General features: G+C 40.7%; 1 protein-coding gene across 6 annotated transcripts in view; it reads left to right on the top strand.

The window, feature by feature from the left end:
- Positions 1-25,333, top strand: part of GRIA2 (glutamate ionotropic receptor AMPA type subunit 2) — a 184,139-nt gene that overhangs the window by 130,331 nt on the left and 28,475 nt on the right. For all 6 annotated transcript variants that reach the window (XM_075860309.1, XM_075860307.1, XM_075860308.1 and 3 more), the window contains exons 10-12: positions 817-1,023; positions 2,934-3,304; positions 10,654-10,852. In XM_075860309.1, coding sequence (XP_075716424.1) covers positions 817-1,023; positions 2,934-3,304; positions 10,654-10,852 — 777 coding nt within the window. The remainder of the gene's footprint in view (positions 1-816; positions 1,024-2,933; positions 3,305-10,653; positions 10,853-25,333) is intronic.

The following is a 25,333-nucleotide window of genomic DNA, read 5'->3' as shown; positions in this document are numbered from 1 at the left end:
GTTCAGTTCATATCATAGAAGGAAACGCCAATAATGTCCATTATAAAGCAACTCCTTACCCATCTCAATGGTCCTAACGGCCTGCATGACGTGTGCTGAAAAGCATTTAGCATTTAATCTCTAACAACAGAAGCATTGGCATTTAGGGAGATATGTATGTGTCCAATCCTTAAAACTAAGGGTACAACCTTTTTATCTTTATGTGTCCTTAAATAGCGTACTTCATACTGTATATTGTCTGTTTTTAAGAAAAATCTAAAGTTCTTAATTACCAAAAACGTATTGTGAGCAATTATAAATTTTTTCACTTGTTACATTGTTGAAAGAAGTCACAAGTTCAACCTTTCTCAGTTCTACCTATTTAATCCAAATGAATACTTGTAAACCTGACATAAACCATTTACTGTATGATACCAATGGCTCCATGGTCACACATGCTTACTTATTATAATAAATAGGAACAGGTGATTGGATTCTATCTGTTGAGGAACATATACTATAAGTGGTCCAATTATCATGGTAGATTATATATGAAAGCATGATATCTCAAAATTTTCATAGATCATGTAAGTCATACGCTGAATTCAATGAAGTTACAGATCTGTTGTGCAGATAACAAATTTTACAGAGCTGATGATGATTTTTAAGTTTTCCTACCTTTGCGCTCCACAACTACTAATTTTACTAGTTTTTAAAATCTCAAACAATTTTTCGTTTAGGAGTAATGTAGTAAGGAGAAAAAGTCAAACCAATATATATTCTGAAATCATTTATTTATTGTGTTTACATTGTTGGATAATGGCTTTGATTTTTCAGGAAGCCCCATATGTGATGTATAAAAAAAATGCAGATCAATTCGAAGGAAATGATCGTTATGAAGGATATTGTGTTGATTTGGCAACGGAAATTGCTAGACACTGTGGATTTAAGTACAAACTGACAATAGTTGGTGATGGCAAGTATGGCGCAAGAGACGCTGAAACAAAAATATGGAATGGAATGGTCGGTGAATTAGTTTATGGGGTAAGTGATACTGAATATGTCTTTCCTTCCCAATTAAGAAAATAATTTATAGTACAAAAGTGTAAAATGTTCGAAAGTAAAAACATAAAACAGTTTAATGTGTCTGCCTAAAATTATGCATTGCATGGACAGAGAGTCACTCTTATAATGTAGTATCTAGTATTATAGTACAGGAGCACTTTGCAGTCAAATGTCTTTGGCTCTTTAACAATATTGCTATTTGTTTAAATATGTATGCCTTTAATGGGGTTTTCCCACATTACACATGTATGACACAGCCACAGAGTATGCCATAATTGTCTGATAGGTTGGCGAGACCACCCTCCTTATCCCACAGAGGAGGGTGGTCCAGCCGCTACATCCAGGCAGAGAGTGAATATGGAGGTTTTTCTGTGCATGTGTGTGGTCCTCTCTATTCAGCCAATGTAAGTTATGGAAACAGTTGAGCCTGTAAATATGTCATAACTGTCTAATGTGTGAAAACCGCTTTAAGGTAATTCTTTAAATTAGTCACCAAAGAGTCACAGACAGTAGTAAGATTGCACTGACCACAATTTTTTACATAACCATGATCTGTAAATAATTTCCTACACATAAGAAACACAAGATAAGGTATTTTTCTGTTCTTTCACAATTATTTTTTATCAGTGGTGAAGAATAAAATGCATGGTATTTAAAGAAAGGATGCATTTTATAAATGTATTAATAAAATATATGTGCATAGCAAAATGTTTAGGTACTATTTGTGTACTGAATGGCCGAATTTGTAAAGGGTTAATAGTAACTTATGAAGCAGAAGATTGGGTCCTAAAAATTGAGCAATGCTTACCCGCTGTATATTGTCTTTCGTTTTGGCTGACTGGCTGATTTTTCGTTCTGTTCCATTAGTGTAGGGTTATGATGAGTGACAGCAAAGACAGAATGATTGTAAACTCTAGGCAACTAAATCTCAATGAGAAAAACTAATTGACACACACACACATACTCAGGCAATTGTGCATTGATAAAGTTGCCTCCTTGAGTTTCTTGTAAACAGACATACAAGTGAAATCACTCACAACGGTTTTAGTGTCTTACATTTGGCTTAAATAACAGAGCACCTGCAGAGTATAAATTGCAGATTTTTATCCAGTTGTTCATTTAGGCTAAACTCACAGCATTTGGTTTTGACTTTCAGTGGGAATATTTGAAACGGTTCAAAACATACAAACAGATTAATGCAACTGTATACCTATTTGCCATATGTGCCATAAATTGCCATTCATTTAAAAATACAAAATTATAAAAAAAACATCAATATCCACCCTCACTATAAAATGTAATAGTGTAATAAAAGGTAATTATCCCACAAAATTAGCGGCACAAAAACAATCTATTAAACAATGTCAAAATTGTTGTTTTTTGTTCATCCTGACACCCAAAAAATGGAAATAATATTTTTAAAAAGTTGTATGTGCCTCAAGATGGAACAAATACAAAAATTTAACTTCATAAAGCTATGTCCACGGAAAAATCAAAAAGGTGGTGGGTCTTAAAATACGGCAACACAAAAAAAAGGTGTTTTTTATTATATAAAAGTAGTAAACCATAAAAAACGACATCAATTTGGTATCGCTGTAAGCATATTGACCAAGAGAATAAAGTTATCATATTATTTATACCGCACAGTGAACGTTGTAAAAATACATCTAAAAAAACCCATGAAAAATGTTGGAATTGCTATTTTTTTCCACCCCCCAAAAAAAAATAATAAAAGTTTTTCAATACATTATATGAACCCCAAAACCCCAAAAACGAAAACGTCATCTGACAACAGTTGTATGAATGGAAAGGCTAATCTGTGTATTAAATTGTTATAGTTCATTAATTACTAATAAACTAATTCTGTTTTTTTTTGTTTTGTTTTACAGAAAGCTGATATTGCAATTGCTCCATTAACTATAACACTGGTGAGAGAAGAAGTGATTGACTTCTCAAAACCATTCATGAGTTTGGGAATATCAATTATGATCAAGAAGCCTCAGAAGTCAAAACCAGGAGTGTTTTCTTTTCTTGATCCTTTAGCCTATGAGATCTGGATGTGCATAGTGTTTGCTTATATTGGGGTCAGTGTAGTTTTATTCCTGGTCAGCAGATTTAGCCCATATGAATGGCATACTGAGGAGTTTGAAGACGGAAGAGAAGCGCAAAGTAACGATTCATCTAATGAGTTTGGGATATTTAATAGTCTCTGGTTTTCCCTTGGTGCCTTTATGCAGCAAGGATGCGATATTTCGCCAAGGTTGGTTACTCATCTCTTTACACTTTGTGCATTTTTGGTCTGAAGCGGATGCCATGGTGAATATATTCACGGCAATGGAGACACAATTTTTAGAATGTAGGTTCAGACAAGGTTCTAATGGAAATGTTTTTCTATGCGAAAATAGAAGTTGAGGCAGTAAAAACATTGTCTCAGTGAAGCTATATACACCATGTATAGACTACAGAAATGCACAAGGTTTCAATAATTTCATGCCTTCTTGGAGGGGTACCGTGTTTTTGCTGCATTCCCATTTCACAGTTCAAGTCCTTGTGGCCACAATGAGCTGTGATGGGAAAAAGGGTAATGTGTTTTTACAGGTTTGACAATATATATTAGACTTGTCTGGATTGATTTTTTTATTTATTGTGTCAAAATAAGCATACAATTCACTGCTTAAAGTGTAGCTAAACGTTCAACAAACTTCTGACATGTCAAAGTGACATGTCAGAAATTGGGATTGGTGGGGGTCCGAGCATGGAGACTCCCACCAATCGCTAGAACGAAGCAGCTGAATCACTCGTGTGAGCGCTCAGCTGCTTCGTGTCTGTTCGGCTTTTTCTGGAAATGAATGTATCGTGGTACGGACTCAATACAAAGTCTATGAGCCCGTACTCCGATACATTTATTTCCGGAAAAAGCCGAACAGAAACTAAGCAGCTGAGCACTCACAGGAGTGCTTCAGATGCTTCGTTCTAGCAATTGGTGGGGGTCTCCGTGCTCGAACCCCCACCAATCCAAACTTCTGACATGTCACTATGACTTGTCAGAAGTTTGTCGAACGTTTAGCTAGACTTTAATTCAGCGTACAAAGGTGTTTTATGTTCACAATAGATAATTCTGTTTCATGAGATAGATCTACTTTAACATTTGAGTATGATATATCTCTTGAAATAGACATTAGTCCGTTATATAATTTTAGCAAGAAATGTAAAATGGTAAATCAAAATGTTACAATGACCTCAGCAATCGATCTGTCCACCTTCATATCATGAACCTACAGTAGTACAGAAAACACTAAAAAAATATAGGGACCATTACATTGACATGCAACAATGATCATAATAAAAACTTGAAGCCAGGTTTATTATGGTCTTGTTTAGTTCACAGTTCATGCTTGGAGAGAATAATTCTTTACGGTCATGGGTTACAGAAGGACAAACTTTTTATTTCTAAACCAGCCAATGACTTTTCTGTTCCATTATGACTATCATTTTAGAAAATTAAAGGGGAATTTCGCATAAAAATGATTTTCTGTCATGTCATATAGATATGTAAAAAATGGCATTGATGAGGCCAATTTCCAAAAATATAGAGTGCTCAAAACTTTATCTTAGCTCAGTGATTGCCAGTGTTAATCTCTGACACAGCATTCTAACAAATGTCCATTCAAACCAATGTCAGAGTGTTTAGAATTCTGTGTTGAAGATTTCCAATAAGTTAAATCTCTGAGCGATTTCAAAGAGGTTTGGACACTCTATGGAGCAATGCAGCCCCTTCATTCTAGAAATCAGTGGTAGTGTGATCTCACAGACTCGAGCAATGTATCTGACATGTATTTAGATGTATTTATTCATGAGATATGATAAGATGAATTTTGACTGGATTTTCCCTTAAAGGATTGATAAAGAAAAAAGACTTTAAAATGAGTTGTACTATTGTACTAATACTATTATATTGTACTGTTATTATATTTCCTATTAGGGTGCTAGTACCTTGTCACAAAGAAGCACTTAAGGCCTGTTCAAATCAGCGTTTCGGTTCCGTTTGGGGTTTCCATTCATCTATTCCGTAAGAGGAACAGATGAACGAAAAGCCAAACGGAAATTATCAATCCTGCTTGCATTACCTTTGTTTTCAATGGTAATGCTTCCGTTTCAGTTTGTTTCCGTTTTGTAAAGTCTCTTTCGTTTTCCATGGAAACAATAGTGCTGTCGACTATACTATGGTTTCCGTGAAAAAACGGAAACTTTACGGAACGGAAACAAACTGAAACCAATTGAAACAGAAGCATTACCATTGAAAACAATGGTAATGCAAAAGGAATCAATAGTTTTTGTTTGGCTTTCCATTAATCTATTCCTCTGACGGAAAGGTCTGACGGAATCCATCACCGGAACCCGAACACTGATGTGAACAGGCCCTTAGTCTTCCCCATGCTGAAGACACAATCATCTCCATTTTCTTTGTGGACACCGAAAGATACTTTACATAAAGTGCAAAAATAGCAGCTGTATAATTATATTATCCCAATTTCTATTGCCTACTATAACTTCTAAAAATACAGATTTCAGGACTACAAAATAATATTAAGACAAAGATTGATTTAAGGAAAATTTTTAAGATAGTAAGAATGAAACCCTCAAAACCCCAATGTCCATTTGCATGGAAAGTCTAAGGAAAGTAAAACAGGTTTGGTTGTAGTTCAGACTCTTTACCTTACTATTCTTTGGAAACGTCTTCTGGCTAATCAGTTTGTAGACTATTAAATATAGTGGTGTGAGATTTTATTTTGTCACACTTTACCAGCAATCATAAACCATTGTATCTCATACCTACAAAAAGTACGATATTCATGTACATTTTGGGGGTTCTTGCCAGGATCAAACTGCTGGTAGATTCTATCATTGATTTACCAGATATGAGATTTACTCTTTGGCATTCGATGGAGAAATGAATCCATGCAAATTGCACATTAAAGGGTTATATACAAAAAGGTCTATTTACTTTTTTTGTGACTGTATAAAACTATTTAATAAAACCCCACCAAAACATTGCTGCAGGAATATATATATGTAAAGCTGCGGTCAGAGCTAGAAGCTAGTGTTTTACTATTTGAATTATAGTCCAAACATAGTGGAGTTGTGTTATATGTGGATTTTGTTGTGGATTTCGCCCTTTGAATTACAAAGGTAAAATCCTCAGTGAAGATCAGTGGCACTTCCGCAACAGAATGGGTATTCTGTGAATTTGAAAAGCCACAACATGCCCTAAATTACACACAGATTTTTTTCCTGCTAAATGTAGATGGGGTTTTGAAAACCTTTTCCACATGAATTTTAGTCTAAATTGTAGCCGATATTTTCTCACCAAAAATCTGCAATGACTGATGTTCAATCATGGCGTATTTGCAGTACAGATTCCACATTTCAAATCTGCAGCTATTTACAGTACAATACAAGTGGTGATGATTTCAAAATCCCATCCACCTGTTGCGGGAAAAAAATCTGCAATGAAAGCAGAGCATGCTGGGGATTTTCAAATTCGCAGCATGCTCATTCTTGTCCGGAGAAGCCACTTTTCACTGTTGTATTCAACTTTTGCAATGGATAGGGTGAAGACCCGAGCAATTTCGCAACAAGTTCTGCTTGTTTCATATGCAAAAGTTGCCGCAGACCTATTGCAAATTTGCGGCGAAATCCGCAGGGGAAATCGATCGCCACGTCTGAAATTGCCCTTGCTGTCTGCAACGTGGTTGATGTGAACCATTTTGGCTTGTTCGGTGTAGTATTGCCCACTCTTATTCAGTCAAAGCTGATAAAATTGTAGAATGGCACTTTCAATATTAGATACTTTTGGGAGTACTTGAGAAAATACTTGGTATATTGTAACTGTCAAATGCTTGAAAACAGCATAACAAACTATTTAAAACTAAACATCAGGGAGATATAAAGGGACAAATGTGATTTATAAGTGACATTTGTAAATGCTGACCTGCAATATGCACAAAGTTCCATCAACTGAAATTTAAGGCATTCTTTTTATCAACCGCATTTGGTGAATTTACATTTGTATATTCGGGATTGTGTGAGCAACAATTTCCTAAACTGCATCAATTGTTGGAATTCCTACTTTCGCAAGTGAGAGCATGGTGATATTAGAGCAAAACATCTGATGTCTTCTGACAGATTGACAAGGAAGTTACATTTAAAAAAAATCCTAGCAGTTGTTCTTCTCTATTATAATATTTTTTTCACTTTTGAAGGGAGTAATTCCAATAAAAGATATATGAGGGAACTGCTGTTTATTCAGTTTCCAAATATGTGAGTTTAGTTTGATCAAAGGGAAATCTTGGCATTCATTTCACTGTTAAACCATATCTGGTATGAGTTAAATCTTATAATTGTATCATGTGATACTGAAATTCAATACTAGTATTATCTAGAGAAGGATTATAATATATATTTATATAAACGGCGTAACTAAACAATTACCGGTAGGCCATGCCCATGGTGTATTACCCTTGGGACAACATAAAATTGATGTGGTGAAAATCCCTTCAACAACTTCCCCAGAGAACCACTGTTCACCGCAGGTTCAACTCCCGGTATCCCTTACCATGAGCTGTTATCGACAGAGAAAGTACCAGCTGGCCATACATTTCCATTAATGGACGGGCTAGGTTCACCAGAACAGGAGGCATTTTTTGCTTACCGGCTTTAGCTCATATAGGGGTCCCAAGCATGGGACTCTACTCTATGCCTACACCTTTGAACATAACTTCATTATTACGAAATACATGGGTGGAGTTATGCTTAAATTTGATAAGTATGTAACTTAATGTTTGCAGGATGCCATTAGGGGGGGTCTGTATTTGTATAATAGAATAAGTTACCTTTATCAGTATTAAAATTGACATTATTTATGTCGGTTATGTTTATAGTAAGTAGATAACAGATTTTAGACATGAACCATTGAATATAAGTACAAGACACATTTCTGTAATTAAAATCTATTATATGGCAAGTATTTGTTTATCAAGCACACATAAAACTTACATTAATTTTGTTGTTAGTGAACACTCTGAATGAGAGTAGGATATATTGACATTTCATTTGTAAAGTTGTTAACACCAAATGGAATGTTCACACACTTTAACACTATCGTTTAGCAGGCCTAATATTCTGCGCTAATTAATTTCTTAAAAGGATATTCTGGTTATAACAAATTATCACCTATCTGTTGGATAGGTGAGAACTGTTAGATCCGTGAGAATCTGATGGGACCCCTGCCATTTGCTAGAACTGGGTATCACCAATCCACCGTTCCCCCAGCTGCAATACCTCTTGCCAGGAGTTTAATGAAGTGGAGGTCGAACATGCACTCTAGCAATCAATGGGTATCACAGCGGTCAGATACCCACCGATCTAACAGTTATCACCTATGCAGTGGATAGGTGATAATTTGCTACAACCGGAATACCCCTTTAACTAATTTTATAGCGGTAGGCAGTTTGTTTTCTGTTATAGAGCCCTAAATCCCTTTTATGAACACAGGTCAATTTAACAATGTTTCTATGCCAGTTTTTTGGTGTAGAAAAATGACATAGAAACATAAAATGCGCAAAAGCCACCATTGGCATGTCGTATTTACTAAAATGTAGGCCAGAAGCTGGCGGAAATTATAGCGGAATCTATGCCAGCTCTTTGCTGGCATAGATTTCATTCAGTGGCTCACGGACAGCCAAATATGTCAAAGTTATTAAGAGATGTGTGCCTCTTAATAACTTACTTTAGGTTGTTTCTTGTTAAGACTGGCATATCAAATGCCAGTTTTAATAAATCTCCCCAATAGAGGCGCTTCGGAGCATCCTGCATACTTTATACATTGAACAATACAAATATACAATAAACTTTGGGGCAAATTTACTAATATTGTGTACGATTTAGACATCGTAAACTTAGACAAGGTAGTCAGAAAATGCACCAAATTTATCAAAAAGGCGCATGCTGTATGTTAAATTTGGCACATATATCTAGACACTTTTCTCCTCCCTATACCACCTCTTGGTTGGCTTAGTTTACGCCAATTTTTTGTGCCGCTAGTTTGGAACACAGTGTCGCATTTTTAGCTTTGCCTCTTTCAACTAGTTCACGCTCCCTTTCCCACTAAGTCACGCCCTGTGTCAAGCCAGAATTCTGTCGTATTTTGAATAATAAATCTGTTCCAGTATGCAGAAAGCTTTAAAGCTCCAGACACAGAATTATATCATCTGACCCTATATCTATAGAGGTCATTTGGACCTCTGTGTCAGAAAAACAGAACTCTGACTGCGGTAGGGACACATAGGATATAAATCATAACAGGATTTTGGACCTATTTTTAGATTTTCTTTAAAATGGTATTTGAAGGTGGACATTTAATATTTTTTTCCCCAGTGATTGTCCAGTAGCAATAACCCCAGGCAGTCCTGTAAACGAGCTGGTTCCAGTATTGTTTTCAGTGTGGAAGGTGGCAGCGCATGTGGAAGTTACAGTAGCCTTTGAGTCCTGTCACTCTTAGGCCCCATGCACACGAACGTGTTTTTGCGTCCGCAATTCCCCCGCAAATCCACGGGAGAATTGCGGACCCATTCATTTCTATGGGCCCATACACACTATCCGTGTTTTCATGGGTCTCCGCATGTCCGCAAATCCGTGCCGCAGAAACTCAGGACATGTCTTATTACGGCCCACAAATTCGATGCGGACATGCCCATAAAAGTCAATGGGCCCGTGGAAAATGCGGGTACACCTCCGTGTGTCAACCGCAGTTTGCGGATTTGCGGAAGTGTTGCTAGGCGACGACCGGGAATGAGTTCTGTTGTCATCCTGTTTTACCTAGGCTTTTTTTTTATCCGCATTTTGCGCAATACATACGGATGAACTGCGGATTACATACGGATGAACTGCGGAGGAAATTTCACGGAACACGGTCCTGGAATTTGCGGACCAGAAAAACACTACGGTTGGTGCATGAGGCCTTAGGTTGCTATAACTTCCGTCTATTTCAGTGGAAAGGGTATCTTGCATTCACTGCTATTCCGATGCTGAGAAAAAGCCTGGAACCTGCTCCTTCTCATGATTGTAGGGGGCCCCATCTCCTAGACGCCCCACGGGTGACTCTTACTTCAATTATACCATTATCTAATTGACGCATCATACAAGTATTCCAAGAAAACATTTTAAGCTTAAAGTAAAACTCCAGGAAAAACGGATACACTGTGTTATGCCTAGTGCAGGGCCTGAAGGGTTGGGGCATGATTTCTGGTTTTGGTGTTCTTGAAATCTCCGAGTTGAGCCCCGCCCTGCATTAAGCATAATACAGTGTATAGTTTTCTCCTGGAGCATTCCTTTAAGCAAATGCTGATTTCATTGGTATTATTAAAGAATGCAATTTTTTTTTTCAGTATCCTGTGCTTGTAGATCATTTTGTATGAAATCATTGATAGACAATTATACAATATAATAACATAAGTGCAACAACTTTTAAAGAGAATGTATTGTGAAATGACAAACTGTATTACATCCAATTCATTTCACTTTAAAAATTCATTTCATACTTGTTATTAGATCCCTATCTGGTCGCATTGTTGGAGGTGTGTGGTGGTTCTTTACCTTGATTATCATTTCATCCTACACGGCTAACTTAGCTGCCTTCCTTACTGTGGAAAGAATGGTGTCACCTATAGAGAGTGCAGAAGATCTTTCCAAACAAACTGAAATAGCATATGGAACATTGGATTCAGGGTCAACGAAGGAATTCTTTAGGGTAAGACTTTTTTTAATATTATTTCAACTTTTATTGTTCACTATATTGAGGTAAAGTCCTTGAGGTTACAATGGATTAGGCTGTTTATTTGGAAGGTGACATGTAATATAATGTGCTGTTGCAATACACTTGACACCCCAACAATTATCAGCCTCTGCTTGTAGCAAATGTTAGCCCACATTATAGTCCGCCTACACATTTTTAGTGAGCTGGAGAACATTTGAATAATTCTGTCACATGGAAAAGTCAAGTACACAGAGTATGAGTCATAAAGTGGAGGATGAATAAAGGTATTGAATTGTTGTGGTAGGTTGTGCGTAGTTACTGTGCTTTTCTATTCAATCAACATGCACTTTCCGGATCTATGTTCACTATATAATATGTACTCAAATGTCATCTAGCTGATTCTTACTGACAGTTAACGTGGAATGGGGAGACCAGCATAAAATGTGAAAATAAGTAATTATCTATCTATCTATCTATCTATCTATCTATCTATCTATCTATCTATCTATCTATCTATCTATCTATCTATCTATCTATCTATCTATCTATCTATCTATCTATCTATCTATCTCATATCTATCTTATCTATCTATCTCATATCTATCTATCTATCTATCTATCTATCTATCTATCTATCTATCTATCTATCTATCTATCTATCTATCTATCTATCTATCTATCTATCTATCATGATTTAATCATTTCATATAAGCAGCAGTCTGATGACAATTATTTATGTAGCTAGATAGAATGTTTAAATGTAGAGATTAGCAAATTTTCCAAATTTAGTTAAGTTTCCGATCTGGTCGAATTGGCAATCCGATTCGATTTGATCCGAAAAACTTTTGCCAGGAATCGCAAGTGCCATGATTGCCCTGAAAACGCGTCTCTGACTCTCTAACATTTTCTAGGACTCTATCCAACCCCTATTAATCTCTTTACCACCAAGCCAGCATTAGCATTGTCAAAGTGACAGCAACATATATTGGTAAAGTGATGGATAACCGCAGTGCATTTTGGGAAGGCTGCCTGTAAAGCATTAAGGGAAAGCCCGTCCAAACAGATGTTATCCTTTTACTCATCGATAAAATGGTGATTGTTGCCAGCTGGCAGCTGCCATTTTGTCGGGATTCGTTGGCTGTAAAGCCAAAATGTTTCGGAATTCGTTGAATCCGAAACGTTGGGAAATTCAAACTGAATTTGATTTAAGTAGAATCAATTTGCTCATCTTTATTCATATGAATTCTTTTTTTTACTATTAGGTATAAGTGATATAAAAAGGAAACATTTTTAATAAAATGTAACTGTCTATAAAACAGACCACATGATCTATAAATGTACTATACTCAAAAATGTTTAAGGACGTCTACTGCCTTTGCAGTCTATTTAGAAAGCAGGAAAAAAAATTATATTTAGTTATATTTTGTTAGAGAGATCTATGTAATTAAAATAATAGTCGTATTAAGTGGATGTATGTTTAATGGCAAATAATTTTGCCATTTTTTAGAATATTACAAAACTACTTTTAATTCTATTAATGTGCTCATACTCAATATAAAGTACATATTTTAGTCAGTTTAGTCTTACATTCTGAAATGGATTTCCACTTTAAGCACCTTTTTCTTGTTTAGTCATGATATTTTCATACATAGTAACCTATTAGGGTATGTTCACACGGCAAATAAAAAACGGCTGTAAAATACGGAGCTGTTTTCAAGGGAAAACAACTTCTGATTATCAGCCGGTTTTTATGCAACAAGTGTTTTTTGATGCGTTTTTTCATGGCTGTTTTTGGAGCTGTTTTTCTATAGACTCAATGAAAAACGGCCCGTCAAAAAATGCCCCGTGGGGACGAAACGCCTTCTTCCCATTGAAATGAATGGGCATATGTTTGGAGGTGTTCAGCCCCGTGTTTTCAGCCTTTTATCGGGACGTTTACGGGCCGAAAAATGGCTGAAAATAGGCCGTGTGAAGATACCCATAGGGCACATTCAGACATGGCGGAATTGCTGTGGAATTCCGCTGCGGACTGTCCTTAGTGGAATTCTCCAGCGCCCGTTTTTTACATTTGTTTCAATACATTTTTAGGCAAGTTAGTTCAGACGTTGCGGAAAACTCCGCTGCGGACCATAGGCTGCGGTGCAGAATTTTCCCTCTGCACCACGCACTGTCTGTTGCGGAGAAGAAGCGGAATTTCACTGCGGATTTCAGCCTTTGCAATGCAAAAACTGATATCTGTGGCAAGTCTGCTGTGTTTTCTGCAACGACTGAATTACCTGTAAAATATGCAAATGTTGGTGCTGATTCGTTCCGTAATTTCCCTGCATCTGCACCAACATTTGCAGCGGAAAAATTCAGCCACGTCTGAACGTGCCCTTAGGGTAGGCTTCTTTTGAGGATTTTTTTAGTGCATTTTTGGAGGCATTTTTCATAGTGTGACTGGAAAATCAGCTCCAAAAACTCTTCAAGAAGTGACATTCAACTTCTTTTTCGAGGCTTCTTTTTACGGGGCGTGTTTTTAATTCATCAGCGTATATATACGCCTCATGTGAACAGCACAGTGTATTTCCCGTTGAAATCAATGGGAAAATGTTTGCAGGCATATTTCAAGTGTATTTTGGAGCGTAAAATGAGGTGTTTACACTCCAAAATCAGCCTAAAAATAAGCTGCGTGAACATACCCTTACAAGAGATTTTTTTTTCCTATATTAAAAACTCTTTAAACGTATCTTAGAGATTTTTTATAAATGTTCGTGGCAGTTGAGTAAAAATAGTCTTCATCACCTACAGAATTGGCGGAAATTCTAGGGTAGCAGGCATAGCAGCTGCTGTAGGCTCCAACCAGTTATGGGGCCAATCTCCACACAGAGATAAGATGCAGTCGGTGAGGAAAATGGATGATAGAAAGGGAGTGTATGAAAAATGAAATAGGGCCCCATTACAAGTTTTGCTGTGGATCTCCATGGTTACTTGTTGCGTTCTTGCTGTGTGCATTATCCTCCTTCCTGTGCATCCCTTTTTGCATTTTTCTGTATGTCCTGTAATGTGACATAACTGTATACATTATACCTTCATATTAACATCATTATGGGCTTTTTCTCTTTGCTATGATGTCACTGTGTGCGCGGTTACATATTTGTGTGATTTATTCTTGTATTTTGACATCATTTTGTGCATTATCCCAGTTCTGCAACATCACTGTGAATTATCTCTATGCTGTACATTACTGTGTGCATTATCCCTGTACTGTAACATTGCTGTACAAATTATCCCAACACCGTGACTATATGGGCATGATTCCTGTTCTGTATCTATGCTGTTTCATCACTGTATGCAGTACCCCAGTACCGTGACATCACTTTGTACATCCCTATTGTGCATTAGGAAAAGACACATGGCAAAATAATCATAAGCTTTTCATGTTCATTGGTGTTACATAGTTAGTACGGTTGAAAAAAGACACATGTCCATCAAGTTCAACCAAGGGATGGGAAAAGGGATGGAAAAAATTCTACGCAATGACATAGGAGCTAATATTTTTTTTTTCTAGGAAATTATCTAAGCCTTTTTTAAAGCAATCTACTGTCCCTGCGGTGACCAGCTCCTGCGGTAGACTATGCGATAGATTCACAGTTCTCACAGTAAAGAAGGCTTGTCGCCTCCGCAGGCTGAACCTTTCTTTTTCCAGACGGAGGGAGTGCCCCCTTGTCTTTTGGGGGGGGTTTTACATGGAACAGGATTTCACCATATTTTTTGTACGTGCCATTCATATATTTATATAAATTAATCATGTCCCCCCTTAGTCATCTCTTTTCAAGGCTAGATAGGTTTAATTATTTTAATCTTTCCTCATAACTTAGATTCTCCATGCCCCTTATTAGCTTCGTTGCTCTTCTTTGTATTTTTTCAAACTCCAGGGCATCCTTTCTATGAACTGGAGCCCAGAACTGAACTGCATATTCTAGATGAGGCCTCACTAATGCTTTGTAAAGTGGCAATATTACATCCCTGTCCCACGAGTCCATGCCTCTTTTAATACACGACAAAATCTTGCTGGACTTTGAAGCAGCTGACTGACATTGCATGCTGTTATTTAGTTTATGATCTACAAGTACACCCAGATCCTTCTCAACAAGTGACTCTCCCACTGTTGAAGTGGAGTGAGGTCACATTATAGGTTTTAGTATAGGGCCTCATGGTTACTTGTTACACACTTACCCTAACACTATGAAATATATAAATGGGACTCGTTTGGAAGAAGTATCAATAAATGTGGAATCTGCACTATTTTAGTAATAGAGTTTATGGAAGATGCAAGTTACAAGCTGACCTAGGCACACTAGGTGTATGGCAAATTTGTTTTCCATGGCACAAAATTATTAGTATCCAAACACTAAAAATCTGTATACACTATTATTCTTTTAGGGAGGGGGTTGGTAAAACTGATGGATTCAGAAAAGAACGTGGGTGTTTTTTCAGAGGTTGTTATTGCGCAGACTAAAATAACTACATTTAATGCTAATATGCTGCTTCTAAAGCGAACAGGATATTTTTGTACATTAAAAGAGACATAGACTCAAGTAGGAAAGACATAATCTTGCGGTTTTACAAGGCTTTATAGCAGCCTCATCTTGAATATACAGATTAGTTCTGGGCATTGGCTCACAAAGAGGATGCCTTGGAATTGAAAAAATATGAAGAAGGGTAACTAAATTGAAAAAGGTCACAGGGATCATTTGTTGCGGGGAAAGATGAACAGAGTTAAATTTATTCAGCCTTGAGTAGAGATGCTTTAATGGAGAACATGATTAACATGTATGAGATATAAATAGCCATTAAAATGCTGTGAACAGCTATTTACTGTACGGTTACGTCAAAAGAAAAGCGGCATCTTCTGGGTTATGAAAGGGGTTATTTATTGTATGTGCTGTGAAGCTGTGGAATAGTTTACCTCACAATCTAGTTTAAGCAGAAATTCCTTTAAGTAGGGATAAGAAGCTTTAATGAAACACCCAAAATGTGGGCTTTTTAACATTGAAATGAACAATTATCTAGTATGGTAGCCACTAGTGGCTAGGAAATACTTTTTAGGATTACAAACATTTTTTGTTTTCCTCTAGATTCCAGAGGTTCTAGTTTCTAGATAGTTCTCCTATACTACCACATCTAAGGGCAACATAGGGCAGAGGGGCACTGAGCTCCGATATATGCTGCTCCAACCCACAGAATGTGCTCATGAGTCTCGCTTCCTTGATTGTCAGCTGTCTCTATGTATACATAGAAAGCTGTCAGCCAGTCTGTCTGAGTGGAGGTTGCTGGACGTATGGCCTCACTTTGTGAGTCTGAGTAGCATTTACACAGCTTGTTACATTAAAATACTGATTCAAATAATAAACTATAGATGACTGAATTCCCAATGTCTACATTAGGCTCAGATAGAGCATATATTCACATATACACCGGTACACACAAATGCATATACATCAATGTAAACATGCATAAAAACATATAGATGCAAAGACAAACATATACATTATTCACCCATAACACAACACATTGCTACTGCAGCCATTTTTTTATTTTTTTATTTTTGTTGAGGACTTGATTGTTGGATCTCTTGCACAATATACTGCAATACTTATGTATTACAGTATATTGTGTTTTTTACTGGCTTCTCTTAAGCTCTGTAGGCCTTGGGGACCTTCAGTAGCTCCCCAGGCTGCCATGACAGCCATCATCACAATTACATTGCGGGGGAAGCGATAGGCTGATGGAGGGGGCTGACCTCTCTTTCTCACGGTTGCAGTAGCTAATGATCGTGGCATTACATAACGTAACAGCCAACACCCACTGAGTATGTAGTGTAGCTCAGTTTATGAGCCCAATCTAGACTAACCCTTCACGAATATGACGTAACTGTATGTCAAATGAACAGTCAGTTTTGGAAGTTCATATTTTGGAAGCAGGAAAAATGGACAAGTGTAAGGTACTAAGCGACTTTGACAAGGGTCAAATTGTGATGTAGACGACTAGGTCATAGCATCTCCAAAATGGCAGGTTTTGTGGGGTGTTTCCAGTATGCTGTGGTTAATACCTACCAAAAGTAGTCTGAGGAAAGATAATTGGTGAACCGACAATAGGGTCATGGACACCTAAGACTCGTTAATGTGTGTAGAGGAGCAAAGGCTAGCGTGTCTTGTCCGATTCCACAGAAGAGCTAATGTAGGACAAATTGCTGAAAAAGTTTATCCTGGCTATGATCGAAACATATCAGTACAGATAGTGCATCGCAGCTTGCTGCATTTGGGGGCTACGTAGCAGGAGATTGGTCAAGGTGCCCATGCTGACTCCTGTCCACCATGAAAAGCCTACAATGGGCATGTGAGCATCAGAACTGGACCATGGAGCAATGGAAGAAGATTGCCTGGTCTGAAGAATCACGTTTTCTTTTACATCATGTGGATGGCCAAGTGCATGTACGTCACTTACCCGGGGAAGAGATAGCACCAGGATAAACTATACCAAGAAGGCAAGTCGGCCTAGGTAGTGTGATGCTCTGGGCAATGTTTTGCTGGGAAACCTTGGGTCTGGACATTCATGTTAATGTTAATTTGACACGTACCACTTACCTAAACATTGTTGCAGACCAAGTACATCCCTTCATGGCAAAGGTATTCCCTAATTTCTTTCAGCAGGATAATGCACCCTGCCACACTGCAAACATGGTTCAGGAATGGTTTTCACAACATAACAAAAAGTTCAATGTGTTCAGTTGTCCTCCAAATTCCCGGGATCTCAATTCAGTCGATGATCTGTAGGATGCGCTATAAATACAAGTCCAATCCATGGAGGCCCCACCTCAAGCTTTACAGGACTTAAAAGATCTGCTGCTAATGTCTAGGTGCAAAAGACCACAGGACACCTTCAGAGGTGATGTGGAGTTAATGCCTCGCTTGATTAGAGCTGTTTTGGTTGGAACTAATGGGACCTACATAATATTAGGCAGGTGGTTTTAATGTTATGGCTGAACGGTGTATATATCAGAGTTTAGTTACAACCTGGATTTATAATTTCTAATACTGAGAAATGTGCATTAGCACAAGGTCATATTTATAGCTCTCTGAGAGCATTACATTTATTCGTAGGTTAATGAAAATTTATAAGTATGAAAACAGAATTATTAACAAGAGACTAGTAAAATCAAGAAGATGGATAACAAAGTCTATAAGATAGAATATGGTTTTATTATAACATATAGCTAACACAGCTCTTTAGCTTACCAGGGATTCTGTAAAACTTAATCTCAAGAGGAAAAAAATACAAAGTGTACTGTACAAGCTCACTGTAGCCCTCCAATAAGACTTGATATTTTACATAATGTTACAAAGGGCTCTACTTGAAAGCAAAAAAAATTACTTGATTTAAAGGACTTGATCGTTTACCCTTCATGTATTGCCTATGTACTAAAAAAATCGAAAAAGAATACACAAACAGATGGAATACTAACACATTTTACAACTGTGGAAATTGAAAATCTCTACTGCAGTAATAGCTATTTCTATACATGTAATTAATACCATCTTAAATGCAGTTTCCAAAAGACTTTTAATGTCATCACAGTCATATTGGAGATGGGGGTCTGGCATCCGGGTCAAAAACGTCCCTGTGCTGATTTTCATTGAGAGATAAATCATCACGCACAGATAATTCTGTGTCAGTTACTGAAGTCTTCAATAATTTGACAAAGTATTGGCTCCATTCAGAGGCATTTTTGTTGCACTGAAAGGTTTCTGTTCGTTAAACAAAATGTAATATTATACGATGGAAATTTGAATACACACAAAGCACAGTGATGCATTTACATAAAGGGGTTCAAGAGTACAAAATGTTCTGCTTTTTTCCCCCAGAAACAGCACCTTTCTTGTCTAGAGATGAGCGAACCGGGACAACCGAATCCGGTTTCAGTCCGAACATCGTGAAAAGTTTGGTTCGCAGCGAATCCGAACTTCACCGGGTTCGGCCGAACCCGTTTTGACCGAACCCGGCTACATTTTGGCGCCTGCCACATGTTAGATCTAAAATGGAGGATTTCAAAATATCACCTGACATCAGGCTACCCCATAATGCCTTGCAAACGTCTCTCCCAGCCAATCGGGAGGCAGCATAGGGGCGGGCTCAAGCCTGCAATAAAAGTCTATGCACGGAGCTCAGCGGCCATTTTAGAGACAGGAGCTGTAGGGATAGCATCTCTGTGCAGTAAGGGAAAGCTTTAGGAATCTAAAAGGCAGGAATCCAGCAATCGAAGGGGCTCATCCACTACAGCGGGAGTCTACTCTACTCTCAACATCCAAATTGCAAAACAAATTCTCCATTTGCCATTCTTCATTGCCATTTGCAAAGCCAGTGTGTGAATAAGCTTTTAGAAGGGGCTCATCCCCGTTGCATGGGTTAACATCCAACTTGCAATGCAGGCAGCCTTTGTAGTACTACAACGCCCAGCATTCCCCGACTGACCGACACCTTATGAGTCACTGATTTTCCGCCAGTCCGAATAACAATTTAAAAGGGCCCAGTTTCTGTCTAAGGGTTTAAATCAACGTGCTAATTAAGTACAGCCGGTGCCTTTGGTGCTATTTTACAAGTCACAGCATACACTGACTGCCACCTATTCACAGTCACTCATTTTCAGCCAGTCCAAATAATATTTTATAAGGGCCTCATTCCTCTAGTAGGGGGAAGGGGTTTTGATTCAACTTGCTGCACTCCAGCAGTGAAATGTCTGGTAAAAAAAAGGTTGTGAAAGGACGGGGTAGAGGAAAAAACACCCATGCCATGTCCTCTTCCAGTCCAAATGTTGGATCTGTTGGTGCCAGACCCAGTACCAGCATTTGTGGCACAAGACATGTGCCCAGTTCTACTAGTAGCAGCAGCCATGTGCCTGCTGGTAGTAGTAGCAGTATCAGCAAGCCAGACTTGTCCATCTCCTCCGGTGGGCGGGTTATTTTAGACAATACGGCCATTGTGGACTGGTTGGCCGGCTCGCGGTCATCTCAGCAGGAAGACTCTGACGATCTGGCTTCAAGCCAGGTTTCGTTGGATTCCAGATCCTCTACAGTTCCTTGGCACAGTGACAGTAGTAATATGGGTATTTCTAGCGTTTCCATTCCATCATCTATGTCTTCACTCCCCCTTCCTAGCGGGAAGCCATCTTTCCTGAGAGTCCTAAGAGACATCTCCTCGGGTGCGAAGGAAGATACTGAACAACATAGTGATGATGATTTGTTTTCCGCGAGTCAGCCAACGGAGTGTGTTGCGGCGGTGGAGGTGGAAGCGGTGTCCGAGACGCATAGCTGTGGTAGTGGGGGTGTTGGTGGTAGCCGTGGTGGCAGACGCAGTAATGAGGGGGGGCATGGAGCCCGCCATGATGTCACATCACATTCACAACACAGTAACAGAAGTGGTGGGGATGATGAGGAGGGCTATGATGATGATGTTGTTTTAGACAGGACGTGGGCACCAGGTGACGAGGTGATGACGGGGTCAGAGGAGGAGGGTAGTAGTGGCGGCACTGGCAATGATAAACAGCCAAGCCGAGGTAGGGGCAGAAGTAAATCTGCAAAACGTTGCAGCGGTAGGGTCAGCTCAGGAGCCGGTGACGGCGACACTGCTGCTACTGGTGTAGGCTCCCGAAAAAAGCCTGCCAGACAAGGGGCAAGCTCGGGTGGTGGTGCTGGTGGTGGTGGACGTGGTACTACCTCTTTACGGTACTCTGCCATGTGGCAATTTTTCTGTACCTTCCCGGAGGCTGAAAACATGGCACAGTGCCGTATCTGCAAGCAGAAAGTAAGGCGTGGGCAGGGCAGCAATGTAGGAACTACCTCTCTACGTAAACACATGGAGCGGCATCACAAGGCCATGTGGGACAATCGACATGCCCCACCATCATGTACATCTAATGAAGACCCCTCTGCCGCTGCTGCTGCTCCAAGTCCCTGTCATCTAAGTAGTAGCCAGGCCTTATCCACCATCTCGTTGTCATCATCATCACTGTCATCTAGTGCTCCTCCTACATCCCGTCAGTTATCCATTACAGTCATCCACTTGTCGTGCGGCTTAATTCACACCTGGCTAAGTTGTTGGTGGTGCAGTCGCTGCCGTGCCACCTGGTCGACTCCGCCGGCTTCAAGCAATTGATGGTGTGTGCTCAGCCTAGGTGGCGAATACCTAGCCGCCATTACTTCTCCAAAACAGCTGTCCCTGCCTTGCACAAGCACGTGGAGGAAAAGGTGGGCCAGTCCTTGCAATTATCCGTGTGCAGCAGGGTACATGCCACCGTCGACACGTGGAGCCGCAACTATGGGCAGGGACAGTACATGTCTTTCACGGCCCACTGGGTCAATATTTTGCAGTCCGATGCACCACCGCAGCAATGCCAGGCATTACCACCTCCACGCTTGTATCTTTCTGGTTCAACTCCGGACACTAGGCACCTACCATCCTCCTCCTCCTACTCCTCCTCCTTGCCCTCCTCAATGGAGGTCTTCCCGTCCCTGACAGGACACAGCGTATCTTCCACTCCTCCTCCCTCCTCTTTTCATAGGTGCAAGGTGATGCGCCACTACGCTGTCTTACACCTGCTGAGCCTGGGCTAGAAAAGCCACACAGGGCAGGAGCTGCTTCTGTGCATCAAGGAGGAAATCGCACGCTTCCTGTCTCCTCTAAAACTCACACTGGGCAATGTTGTCTCTGATAACGGGAAGAACGTTGTGGCTGCACTGCGTCTAAGTCACCTGACACACGCTCCTTGCATGGCACATGTGATCAATCTGGTCATAACACGCTTCATAAAGTGATATGTTGGTTTGAAGGGTGTGCTGACCATGTCCAGGAGGGTTTGCGTTCGCTTTAGACGTTTGTATGCATTTAAGCACGCCCTCCTGGACTTGCAACGTCAAAACAATCTCCCAGAACACAGCCTGATTTGCGACGTTCCAACACGCTGGAATTCCACCCTGCACATTTTGGACCGTCTGTACGAACAGCGGAAAGCCGTGAATGATTTCCTGATGCAGCAGACGGGCAGCGTTTGGAGCCAGTGTAATTTCGAGCTCAGGCACTGGCAGCTGGTTAGAGACGCATGTCTCGTTTTGAGGCCCTTTGAAGAGGCCACACGATTTGTGAGCCGTGACGCTAGCGGAATGAACGATGTTATGCCGCTGATATTCAATCTGGAGCAAACGCTCACAGCGATGATTCAGCAAAGGATGGAGGAAGGATCACATCTGGCTATGGATGTTGAGGAGGAGGAGGAGGAGGAAACAGGACCTGAAGAGGAGCTGGATTTGGAGATGGAATCACAGGAAGGGATAGGGGACGAGGCAGCCGCACAACATGACAGTGATGATGATGACGAGTCTGACGACGACCTTGATGATGGACAACCATGGCAGTATGGGGCGGAGATGGAACAAACCGGGCCCTCTGAAACACTGTCCAGGATGGCGAGCTGTATGCTTCGTTACTTGCGCGCTGACTGTCGTATTGTTAGCATGAAGCAAAGAGATGAGTACTGGATAGCCACACTTTTAGACCCTCGGTATAAAGCCAGAATGGGGGAGTTTTTTGCGCCTTCCGAGAGGGAGGCAAAATTGGCTTATTATCGAGAGAAGCTATGCAGCCAGCTTGTCACGGCTTTCAAACGGCAAACACCTGCTGCAAGCATGTCTGACCGGGGGGCCACTCTCCGCTCCCCACTGTCTCATCATTCCACCGCCTCTGGCAGAGCTACCTCTGCAATAGGCGGCAGCAGCAGCAGCCAATTCAGTTTGGAAAATATGATGACAACATTTTTACATCCAATACCCCGACCTGACACACATCGTAGTCACCAAAGGGATGTTCACCATCACCAGCACCTAAACAACCAGGTTCACTCGTACCTGGACTGTGCCCTTTCTCCGTCAGAAATCCTGATCCCAGACCCCATGGACTCCTGGGTCAGCAGATTAGATCATTGGCAAGAACTGGCCCAGTTTGCCATGGGTGTACTGTCTTGTCCACCCTCCAGTGTAGCGTCAGAGAGGGTATTCAGCACGGCAAGGGGCTTCGTCACCCCTAAGCAAACAAGATTGTCCGCCAACAGCTTGGAAAATCTCACGTTTCTGAAAATGAATCAAGCGTGGATCGGTGAGGATTTTAAAATCCTTGTGCATGATGCCACTGATTAGATCTGACATTGCTGCTGCTGTCGCTGCTGCCGCTGCCGCCTGCTACTGCCGCCTGCTACTACGGGATTCTGTCTTGTCCACTCTTTTTTTAATGTGCCGCAGTTGGTGCTGCTACTACTTCTACCACCAATCCACCCCCCAGTGCCGTCTGCTACAAGCAGGCCTGCCCCACCACAGGGCTTTGTCTGTGACTGTCCAGTCTGTTTTAATGTGCTGCTACTACTACTACTACCACCACCACCCGTGCTGTCCGTTGGCTACCTCTACTACCACCAATACACCTCCACTGCCGTCTGCTACAAGCAGGCCTGAGGCCAGCCCCACCACAGGGCTTTGTCCTCTGACTGTCCAGTGTCTTTTAATGTGCTGCTACTACTACTACTACCACCACCACCCGTGCTGTCCGTTGGTTACCTCTACTACCACCAATACACCTCCACTGCCGTCTGCTACAAGCAGGCCTGCCCCACCACAATGCTTTGTCCTGTGACTGTCCAGTGTCTTTTAATGTGCTGCTACTACTACTACCACCACCCTTGCTGTCCGTTGGCTACCTCTACTACCACCAATAAACCTCCACTGCCGTCTGCTACAAGCAGGCCTGCCCCACCACAGGCCTTTGTCCTGTGACTGTCCAGTGTCTTTTAATGTGCTGCTACTACTACTACCACCACCCGTGCAGTCCGTTGGCTACCTCTACTACCACCAATACACCTCCACTGCCGTCTGCTACAAGCAGGCCTGAGGCCAGCCCGACCACAGGGCTTTGTCCTGTGACTGTCCAGTGTCTTTTTATGTGCTGCTACTACTACCACCACCACCCGTGCTGTCCGTTGGCTACCTCTACTACCACTAATACACCTCCACTGCCGTCTGCTACAAGCAGGCCTGAGGCCAGCCCCACCACAGGGCTTTGTCCTGTGACTGTCCAGTCTGTTTTAATGTGCTGCTACTACTACTACCACCACCCTTGCTGTCCGTTGGCTACCTCTACTACCACCAATCCACCCCCAGTGCCGGCTGCTACAAGCAGGCCTGCCCCACCACAGGGCCCTGTCCTGTGACTGTCCAGTCTGTTTTAATGTGCTGCTACTACTACTACCACCACCCTTGCTGTCCGTTGGCTACCTCTACTACCACCAATACACCTCCACTGCCGTCTGCTACAAGCAGGCCGGGAGGGCTTGTGAAAAGCCATTGCTTGTTGCTTTTACATCCATGTATGGATGAACCCCGGCAGGCATCTGCCAATAAAAAGGGTAAATTTTTGGAGGGCTTGTGAAAAGCCATTGCTTGTTGCTTTTACATCCATGTATCTGTATGGATGAACCCCGGCAGGCATCTGCCAATAAAAAGGGTACATTTTTGGAGGGCTTGTGAAAAGCCATTGCTTGTTGTTTTTACATCCATGTATGGATGAACCCCGGCAGGCATCTGCCAATAAAAAGGGTAAATTTTTGGAGGGCTTGTCAAAAGCCATTGCTTGTTGCTTTTACATTACATCCATGTATGGATGAACCCCGGCAGGCATCTGCCAATAAAAAGGGTACATTTTTGGAGGGCTTGTCAAAAGCCATTGCTTGTTGCTTTTACATTACATCCATGTATGGATGAACCCCGGCAGGCATCTGCCAATAAAAAGGGTACATTTTTTGAGGGCTTGTCAAAAGCCATTGCTTCTTCTTTTACCACCTTATATGTATGAACCCTGGCAGGCATCTGCCGCCAAAAATTGTTAATTTTTGTACCTTTTTTAACAATGCATTAAGCATACAACATGCACAAGTGCAGTGGTTTCTGTTAGTTATCACCGTGTCCCATCCGTTTTCCTATAGCCATACATGTTGGCGTAACTTTGACACTAACTTTGCCTTAAAGACAGCTCAAAAGTACTTGGATACACTCATGGGTGACCTAAGAGTGTTATACAGGGCTTCTAGCGCTTTTAAACAGTGTTATACACGATTTTCAGGGGCTCTCTTGAATTACAGGTTCGGTCAGAACTAGTTCGGTCCGAATCAAACTTTTTCATGAAATTCGGCGAACCAGCCGAACCAAACTTTTCATAAGTTCGCTCATCTCTATTCTTGTCCATGGGCTGTGTCTGTTTTGCAGCGTAACCCCCTTTCAAGCTAATAGGGCTTAACTGCAAAACCAGAAAAAAACCATGAACAAGAGTGGCGCTGTTTCTAGAAAACAAGCTGAATCACCCATGTAAAAAAGTAACTGTCTTTTTATTGTGGAATTA

This window comes from Rhinoderma darwinii, chromosome 1 (genome assembly GCF_050947455.1).
Source record: "Rhinoderma darwinii isolate aRhiDar2 chromosome 1, aRhiDar2.hap1, whole genome shotgun sequence".
Classification (NCBI taxonomy): domain Eukaryota; kingdom Metazoa; phylum Chordata; class Amphibia; order Anura; family Rhinodermatidae; genus Rhinoderma; species Rhinoderma darwinii.
Note: the sequence above shows the minus strand (reverse complement) of the source record. Positions and strands in the feature narration are given on the sequence as shown.